Source organism: Pteropus medius, unplaced genomic scaffold (assembly GCF_902729225.1).
Source record: "Pteropus medius unplaced genomic scaffold, Ma_sr-lr_union100, whole genome shotgun sequence".
Taxonomy (NCBI): domain Eukaryota; kingdom Metazoa; phylum Chordata; class Mammalia; order Chiroptera; family Pteropodidae; genus Pteropus; species Pteropus medius.
Window position 1 is genome coordinate 16250763 of NW_024354499.1, and position 10368 is coordinate 16261130.

Genomic DNA, 10368 nt, shown 5'->3' on the forward strand with positions numbered 1-10368 from the left:
AATTTTAGAACCCTAAAAGCTTCCAGAAATGGATAGTAAACAGATTCAACATATGTAAAGGATCAAAGGACCCTATTAAGAAATTAATACAGCCTACAGAATGGGTGAAAATATTTGTGAATCATATATCTGATAAGGTTCTAGTATCCAGAATATATAAAGAACTATTACAGTTCAACAACCAAAAGAGACAAACAACCCAATTAAAAATGAGCAAAGGACTTAAACATTTCTCCAAAGATGTTATACAGATGGCCAAAAAGCACATCATTTTTCATTAGGGAAATACAGATTAAAATCACAATAAGATACTAATCACACCTTATAGAATGGCTATAATAATAATAATAATAACAATAATAACAATAATAAAAATAAAATAATTTGTTGGCAAGGATGTGGAGAAATTAGAACTCTTATCTACTGCCAATGGGGATGTAAAGTGATGCAGCTATTATGGAAAACATTCTTTTGCAGTTGTTTTAGTGAAAATGTTTACTGAAAATGTAGTAGAAAATCTGCCATGTTTAGCCAGAACCTCTCTGAAATTTTCTTAATGTAAAACAGACTATTCTGTGATTTGACCATGGTCCTTTTTTCAATCAATTATATTGAGGTATAATTTACATACGATAAAGTGCATGCACTTTAAGTTTGTACAGTCAAAACCTGAGTTTTGACAAGATTATATACTCATGTAACCACTACTACATTCAAACTGTGGAACATTTTTATCCCCCAAGAAAGTTTCCTTTGCTCCTTCCCAGTTAATCCCCTTCCCTTCTGGCCCCTACCCCCATCCCAGGTAACTACTCATCTTCTTTCTGTCTTTTCTAAAGCTTCATATAAATGGAATCTTTCAATATATATACTCTTTTATGTCTGCCTTCTTTGACTCACCATAAAGTTTTTGAGATTCATTCATGTTACTTAATGTGTCAGTAGTTTATTCCTTTTATTATTAATATTCACTATATACACACACACACACACACACACCACAGTTCAAATATCCATTTACCTATTGAGAAACATTTATGAATAAAGATGCTATGAACATTTGTGAACAAGTCTTTTTGTAGACATATCTTTTCATTTGTCTTGAGCCATTACCTTGGTAGGATTGATAAGCTATGTGGTAAGTGGTTTAACTTTATAAGAAGGTGTCATTTTACATTCCCACCAGCAGTGTATCAGAGTTCTAGTTCCTGTATGCCCTTGCCAACACTTACATTTCAGTTTTTACAATTTTAGCCATTCTAGTCGGAGTATAATGGAATCATGACATGGTTTGAGTTTGTATTTCTCTGATGACTAATGGCCTAGACCATCTTTTCAAGTCCTTTGCCAAATAGCTGTATTATAACTATTTTCTTCCAGTCTGTGGCTTGCTATTTTATTTTATTAATGAGATCTTTCAAAGGTCACAAGTTTTAATTTTGAAGTTCAGTTTATCAATCTTTTCATTTATGCTATGCTTTTTGTTGAAAAGATTCTCCATTTCCCCCACTGAATTATGACCAAGGTCTTTTTTCAGTTCTAAGTTTTATAATAAAAAGCTTTGTTTAAAAATGTTATGTGATTAAAACTTAATTCTGTGGGTCCAGCCTCAAGCATTACCTGCACTTAGTTCGGTACAACCTACTTATTAGCAAATGAAGCTCTCCTTCTAGGGCCTGCAGCATAAATTCTTCTAGTTAAGTTTCTGTTTTCCTTTAGTGGGAAGAAAAAATTCCAACACAGTTCTTACTTTTTTTTACGTACACTACAGCTTATTTCTCAGGAAATAGAAGACTTATTTGCTTTATTTCATGTGAAAACTGGTTTTTGTCATCATTACAAAAGAGGTGTCAGGCACCATGCTAAATAGTTTGCTGGAATTACCTCATTTAATTCTCAAAACAGTCATACAAAATGGACCCTATTATCCTTGTTTTTTACATAAGGAAAGTGGAACATAAAGAGAATAATAACTTGTATGAAAATTTCCCAAAGAACTTTCAAAAGCTTAGTTTTATACTCAGTGTTTAGTACAGTTGATGTAGTGAGTGATCAACTCACTCACTCACACAGAAAATAAATAAAAGAAAAAACATGGCTTTTATCAAATGCAAGGAAGTTAGATACGAATAGAAAAAGTTATCCACTTAAGGACAAAAGGGTCGATTCATGAATGATTGAATTATTTTCATGCAAATCAATCTCAGTTAAAATCCAGTTGTCAGTATTACATGTACAATTCAAGCATAATTATATAAATGATTTTCTAGATTTTGATTTGATGGCACTTATGTATAGATTATCAAGTCAGGAAAAGCTATTGATAGGTTTTTCATCTGTTTAATATTTACTCTTTCTCCTTAGTCACTCTGTTAGAATATCAAAAGATATCGTATGTTGAAATAGATCTATATATCAAAATGGATTTAAAATAGTAACACTCTTCTTTCTTTTCAGATCTTAACCGATGTAAGAAACCTCAGCTTTCCACCACTATTTATTCAGAAATATCCTCGTGAGGTTTGTATAATTCTTATCTTGTATTTTCTTTAGAATCACATTTAGAACTTAAAAGGTCCTTAGCAGTCAGTTCATGAGTTTCGCTGTTTTACTGATGAGTTAGCCAAAGGTCCAGAGGGGAAAGGACCTGGTCCCAAGAACACACACTTGCTAAAACCAAAGATTGGAAAACAGAGCCGGGTTGTGGGCCTGCTGTTCTGTGTTGCATGCTGCATGACATCCTATTTGTAGCAACCTTTCACTTCCATAAGGCTGAAATCCTAGCGTACCCTCACAGGAATAGAGCTGCCGTTATGATCATGCCATTAATTACTTCATCTTAGTGAGTTTGGGCTTCTTTCAGAGGAGTAGAGGGCACTCATTTCCATTGATTGTGTGTAGAATGACACAGTAAAAGGTTCAGAAGAGTAGGAAGGAAATTTAGCTGGTCTTGAATGGTGAAAATTGTGTGTAATGAACATTTCAAGTTTCTTTTTGCAGTTTTTATTTTTAATTCATAAAATGTTTCATCCAGAAACATCATTTTAAAATTTATACATTTATAATCCTTGAATTTTCTTAAATAATTAAGTTCAAGTAAATTAGACCATATCTTATCAAATTAGAAAAAGTCTAAATTTATCTTTCAATATTACACGTATAATGAAGGATTGCATTAAAATGAATTTTATAATACTACAGAGATACTCTAACCTAAAAGGAAATATGTTTTACTAAAAATTATTTTGTTATATATTTTGCAAATTTGATAAATCAGTTCTCAAGGTTGCTCATAATAAGAGGTCAAAAAAAAATCAAAAAAAGACTTAGATATTGACCTCTGGCATGATTATATTTTAATTGAAATTTTTATTGAGATAATTGTACATTTACATGCAGTCATAAGATGAATTTATTTTTAAAGTTGGGTTATGTCTGAGTTTCACAGATATGATTTAAAACCCTTTATTATAGTTAGAAAACAAACAGTTACCCACAAATGGTCCATATTTTTTTGGAGTAGGAGTTGGCAAACTCTGACCCATGGACCAAATCCAGCCTGTGGCCTATATCTGTAATAAAGTTTTGAGACACAGCCATGCCCATTTGTTTCCATATTGTCTATGGCTGCTTTTGTACTTCAATGGCAGAGTTGAGAAGTTGCGTCAGAAACTGGCTCACAAACTGAATATATTTACAAAAAAATTTGCTGACTCCTGAGTTAGGGAACTGTTTAGTAGTTGAAACCTGGGACTTTTATCACAAAACAATTTTTATATTTCAGTATGCGATGGTTCAAGACATGCTCTCTCCATCCCCCATGGAACGGCCTGAAGCTATAAACATCATTGAAAATGCTATATTTGAGGACTTGGAGTTTCCAGGAAAAGCAGTGCTCAGACAGAGGTCTCGCTCCATGAGTTCATCAGGAACAAAACATTCAAGACAGTCCAGCAACTCCCAAATCCCTTTGCCAAGCAATTAGCCTTAAGCCGTGTCCACCCCCTAACAGGGGACACAGAATAGCCCACGTCCTAGGAATGTGACTTTCCAAAATTGTGAACTTGAGAATTTTGTTCTTTGTTCAATTTTATTTTGGACTATTTTGTCTAAGTCAAATCTAAACTGGATTTTTTTGGCGGAGTGGGGACTGAATTTGAGCCAACTCTTGATTTTTGCTGTACACGAGGAGAGAACTATCAAGTCGTGTGTGGTCCTTTTCCTTCATTGGTCTCTTGAAACTGGCTGGCCACACTCTATAGTCTTCACCTTTGGCCTAGGGAGGCGGAAGCAATCCCTAAAATATATAGAGAATGACAGTGGAAATATTTTTATAGTACAGAATAATGAAAGCCCCTGCATATGGTAACTATATTATTCTAGAAATATGCTTTCTAGAGATACAGTGGTGATTTTGAAACTGATTTCCAAAAAAGCTGACTCCATTTTTGTCCCTGGTGGGTAAATTAGGAATCTGCACTATTTTGGAGTACAAATAGCACAGATTGTATAATAGTTTACGTCTATAGCTAGTTTTATAGTGCCATTTGTAGCATTAAATAGCTTTATTCCTTAGATGGTTCTAGGGAGTGTTTAAGAACTTTTTGTACTTTACCTCTAAAAAAGGGAAAATGAAGCTTTTTATGTAAATTGGTCAAAAGTTCTGGTTTGGGATGAAAAAAAAAAAAAAGCCGTAGTAAGAAACAAATCGCATACTACAACTAACTTCTTTAATTATGGACTTTTAAACCTAATAAGATCTTAAATGTCTTATATGTAATCCTGTAGGTTGGTACTTTCCCCAAACTGATTATAGATAACAGATTAATCATCTAACTTACTAACATGTTATTATTTTTCACTGTAAATATGTTTATTTTTTATTTATAAAAATTCTGAACTCAATCCATTTGGGTTGGTGGTATACAGAACACACTTAAGTGTGTTAACTATTGTGACTTCTTTCAAGTCTAAATGATTTAATAAAACTTTTATTAATTATTTATGGTTGACTCTTATTTTGGGAAATTAGCCCCTCAATGGTAGTTTTTTGAATTTAAAAAATACAGTCATACATCTAGGAAGGATCATAACCCTACCCTCAAGGAAACTTACTCCAAACAAATGTCTTCTCTGTTATTTCTCAAAGACTTGACCAGGACCACGTCCTTTCCAAAATTCGCTGGGCTCATAATCTAGAGACAGTCTATTACTATCACGGTGATTGAAGTCTGGTAACACACAGGTCTCGGTCCTTATCACTGATGAAATGAATTTCCACTCAGTGACAGGTATGAGAGGTATTATTTATTAGAGGCACCTTTTGAAGTAGAAGACGAATCAAGCCTAAACTGGCTAACCACGTGGAAAAGAGGATATGCACCCCGGAGGGAAGTGGGGAGGTCTGCGTTATATTAGGGCTGTGATGGGTGCTTGCAAGGATGTTACTAGATGATTGGCACATGAGGTCATTTTGATTGACACTTGGCTGTTATGTAACACTTGGCCTAGTGCACATGTGCTTACCCAGAACTCTATCTGTTATAATTATATTCATGAACTGCCAGGCATAGACATGGTCTAATAATGGTCTAAGGAGGCTGAGGTTGTGGGCAGGTTAGGGTAGTATATGTGTCTCTGGCCAGATTAAACCAGCTATAGGTTATGGCCCTCCAGTCTTTTGTCTCTGGGGATGCAGGAAGGATTCTTTACCAACAGGGTGTTTTTTGGGCGGTCTCTAGGCTGAGCCTCTATTCTTTCATTCCCCTATAGCTCACGTCTGACTAGCTACCTCACGATTCCACAGTGCCTACTCTGTGCCAGGGACTGGGAACATAAAGGGGACCCTGCACTAAAGGGAGACCCCACAGAGAAAAGGACGGTGGCAATGCCAGTTGTGCTGATATCACAGCGTGTCTGATATGTCCCATGTGGAGGCATGTGGCATGCTGGCCTGACTAGGTACAAACCAGCTAGACACAACCTTTAAGAGTCAAAATGCATGATTACTTCCATTTTATAAATAATGTCAGTCCCACAAAGTTACGAGCATTTTGTAAGCTGGAAAATCACGTCACAGATATTTATGCACTTGATCCAGACCCTTACTTCTCAGTGCAGCTTTAACATTGTCTTTCTTCCCAGGTTCTGCTTGGCTCCTGGACAGCCCACCTCCCTCTTCTTCATCTCTTGGTCAGCCTGCTTCGGTTGCTGCCCCCTTAACTCCCTTCCTCTTCCACCCAGCCAGGGATCTTGTGGATTGCTTTCCAGCACCCCCAGCCAGTCCCAGCTGTAGATCCCTTGATCCTCACAAACATCCCGAGAGCTAGCCCTGGCAGGCATTGTTATAGCCACTCTACCTGTAGTGAAACTCAGGCCCAGAAAGGTGCTGGGATCTGCCCAAGATCACAAGGCCGCAAGAGCAGAACTAGGACCAAATCTCAGCTATTCTGATTTCTAGTCAGAGTTTTGTCTACTCCCATGTACCAAGCTGTCTAAGGATCTGCAGATTTTTACATAACATAATCAGGCCTGCCTTCATTTTAATTCTGTAGTGCCTTTCCTGGCCACAGTAGAAAAGTAGGCATGGGAAGTTAAAGGGCTGGGCCAGCAGGACCTAGTAAGTCTTCAGTAGTAACCCCAGCAATGTCCTATTCTCACCTAGAGCCCCTTCTCCTGACTCCAAACCCTACCACCCCTTTAAATTGTTGCTTTTCTGTCACCTTTCTGAGTCCCCTCCCTTCACACTTAACTCTCCTTTTGGCACTTTGTCTTAATAACACATCACTGTCAGGTCACAGTAACTGATGTAAGTCAGCCTCCTCAACGGCTAAAGTCCAGAGCATATTGGTCCTGGGTTACATGTTTGTGGAATTGAATTTGGAGAACACAATACATCTAACATATCTACAGGAAAAAATTAGCCAAATGAGGAATGTATGTTACTGCAATAAATATTTGACAAAGGTTAGGGAGAAAAGATTATTGAACAATTCTGATGCTAAAAACACATAAAAATCTCAAGTCCTGAGAGTTTTCTAAAGGAAAAGGACCTTATGCTTTAAATTAAATGAGAAGAGAAATGAGCCGGGACACTTAGCACCCACATGGCTTTGCCTGATGCTGTCCCCTCTAGCCTAACTCCCTCTCCTTCCTCTTCCACTGGAGTGCATTACATCCCCCACCTCCAGTCTGGGACCACGAGGGAAGGATTTTCACAGGAGAGCCCTGCAGGCCTGTTGACAGTATGCCAGGAGAAAGTATCACATATCTTCCAGGTTCTATATTCTACCTTTCAGGGAGGCAGAAGTACTGAAGCAAGGACTGGTCCAGAGTCCAGAAGATCTTGAGAGATTCTGAAAATTACCTACCTGCTCTGCCCATTGCCTTCTACTAGCAGAGAGAAAAGCAGAAATGTATTATGTTTGGGTAATTTTCTTTTTCCATATTGTTTCTCACAGAAACTTTTCTCTGAATGCATTTACACCAAAAGCTATTACTATATTTCCCCCAAAGAAACAAAGATAAAAGAAGCTTCCAGTCCAACCACCAGCCATAGAGTCATTCAGTCTTACTTGTAGAGAGCAAGGCACTGCTTAATGAGACTCCCAGCCCCAGATTCTATCCCTGTAACTACAAGCATGTCTATAGGTGACCGACGTAAACATAACAGATACAGCAGAATTCAATCATACCAAGTCCCATAATGTTTCTGCCATGAACTACCTTTAAATTCCTCAAGTGGACAGTGACTTAAAACAATGAACGTAGGAGCAGTGTATGCCCAGCTGCTTCTAACAGTTGCAGTATCGCTAGTCCCTCGCTCAGCGCCCTGGTCTGGACTAAAGTTGCTTCCTTCTCTGACTCTGCAAGCTCTGGGGCTCTAAGAAAAGGTTAGGGCAGGAACAGTTCATGGGAAGGAGAGGGATGAGAAAGAGCGTTCTCAATGGTGGGAGTGGAGAGATATAGACCAACTTGAGAATTCTTTTTAAGGCAGAAAGCCCAGGACACTGGAATTAACTGAATACAGGTGAAGAAGAAGATGGCGCCTCAGTTAATGTGGTCTCCTTTAACCCGGTGCTGGAACTTTGATAGCATCCAGAAGAAGGAAGGTGTGTTTTGAGGACAGGTGTTCTCTTTTGAAAATAGTGAATTTCCCAGAACTCTGTAGTAAAAAGTTGGGACTTTATTCCAAAGAAAATGGGAAGCCATTGAAAGTTTCTGAGCTGAGGAAGAACATGATGAAATTTTAAGATCACGATGGTAAGTGAGGAAGAAGGTTGATTGTAGAGAGAAGGAGCTGGGACAGTGAAGCATGCAGAAGGCCTCAATCCAAGAAGAGGTCAGAGAGCCTGAGCCACATCAGTGGGAGCCAGATACATCCTTCTTCCAGAGACTAAAGGTATACTGGTCCCAAAACAGCCCAGAAGGGCATCCTCTGTCATTGCCCTTTAGTGTTAAGTTCTGAAGGATTTCTTCAGGGGCTGCTGCAGTGTGTGGCTTCCTATCTGCTGCCTTCTGAAGTGCCATGAGGAGAGAGAGAGAGAGAGAGAAGGAAAGAAAGAAAAAGAAATTTGAAGGAAGAGGAACTGGAACAAGGCTGAGTTTGCTGGCACAGAAGTCAGGCACCTCTGAGAGGAGACTGGTAGAAAAATCTTTACTACCTAGAAAGGTCACAAACCTGCCTAGAGGGAGCGACAGTGTTTGATACTGAGAAGTAATGAAGTAGGAGGGGTGTTTTCTCTCCAAAAGAATCTTTTGAAGAAACACTCAGGGTAATGACTGAGTAAATGATATGTGTTCATATTATAGATATTGTGCAAATGAGCCGGCTGCATAAATGGAATTATTAAATGTCCATTAAGTAGATAAGTGAAAATTCTACACGTTGCAGAGGAGCATGAATAGAACAATTGCAACCAAATGAAGCAGCTTCTATACCTGTTTAAGTCAAATATTTTCATGGGCATAAAGAAAGTTTAGAAGTATCCACAACCAAACACCGTACTGGTTACCTTAGGAAAGCAGAATTGGGGAAGGAGTATGAGGGAGAAGATTATTAACTTCAATATGCATCTCAGTATTGTTGACTTCTTCCAGCAGATGCACACTGCTTTGGGGATTAATAATATTACATTAATAAAACAGGAAAAAGAAAACCAATAAACTGCATTTACAATATTTTAATTGATCTCATCTTCGTATCCTGCTTTATAGTTTAGAAGAGTTTAATGTGGTCTCATTTAATTCTACTAGGACCTCAGCAACTCAGATATTTTCATTGCTGTTTTACATATGAGGGAACAAGACAATTATTAAAATAACTACAGTAACACAGCAGGATGTTTCTAATGGTCCACTTATCATTCCACCATCCTCTTAGCATAACAATTCTTACGTCTCTGAATTCTCTTCAACCCAGAGGGCATTTTAGAGGAGTGACAGGTAAGAAGACAGCACTGGGCTTTGCAACCAGTCTGCTGCATTACTATTGACTTGTTTACAATTTTCCTTTACTCTGTAATCTGTTTCCTAAACTGCAAATAACATCGTGAAGATTAAGGGATAAAATATATAATGTTTAGCATAGAAGTTGGTAAGTAGTAAGTACTCAATAAATAGAGGCCTGAAATGAATTCGTTTCCACAGTTTCCTCAACTCTAAAATGGGCATAATTGGTCAAGAGTAATTGTGAGGATTAAATGACATAACTGAGTTAGAGTCATATACAAATATGTGCATATATGCAAATCTATGATTATATGATCAGAGCGAAAGGTATAGAAAGAACCCCTGGCTGTTACTGTTGAATACTCAAGAAGTGGAAAGAAAACAAGATATGGAAAAGGAAAGAAAAACAATCACATAGTAAAATATGTGATTTTATGCAATGTAAATACGCAATGTAAAACTTCGTTTCTGCCAAAATGTTTTGACATTGAATATACATATGACAAGAACTAGAGGCTGGCATTTGATTATGTGTGGAAAACGTGTTACGCTCATATAAAAGTACACTAATTTAAGTAATCAAGAAGTGTCCTTTGTTATACTGAGGGGTTTGTAGCTGCTGGGGGGGCGGGGGGCGAGGGTTACTGGGAATTCCTTTCTTCCAGGACTTTGACCCTAGGCTGCGGGTCAGCAGGTAGCCCGCTAGTCTTTGCTCTTTTGACTCCGCGGATTGCCGAGGCGCAGTGTGGCCTCAGGGTTTGGAGATCAAAGACAGACCGCTGCGATGTCGATTCTCCAGGATGCAGCGGGGAATCCGGCTCCCGCGCTGCTGGGAGCGGCGCCAGGATTGTTTGTGCGAACACGCGGCTCGGGGAGGAAGAGCTCAGACAGGCCACGTGGGGGCGACAAGACACCGAG

At 38.3% G+C, this 10368-nt stretch overlaps 1 protein-coding gene across 3 annotated transcripts in view; it reads left to right on the plus strand.

Annotated features, from left to right (window-relative positions):
* EIF2AK3 (eukaryotic translation initiation factor 2 alpha kinase 3) overlaps nt 1–4998 on the plus strand; it is a 70516-nt gene extending 65518 nt beyond the window's left edge. For 2 of the 3 annotated variants that reach the window (XM_039852777.1, XM_039852778.1), the window contains exons 16-17: nt 2458–2520; nt 3785–4722. In XM_039852777.1, coding sequence (XP_039708711.1) covers nt 2458–2520; nt 3785–3985 — 264 coding nt within the window. In that variant the 3' untranslated portion in view covers nt 3986–4722. Of the gene's footprint in view, nt 1–2457; nt 2521–3784 lie in introns of all 3 variants that reach the window. The other variant, XM_039852775.1, reaches the window with a different exon arrangement.
* Nucleotides 4999–10368: the final 5370 nt, after the last annotated feature.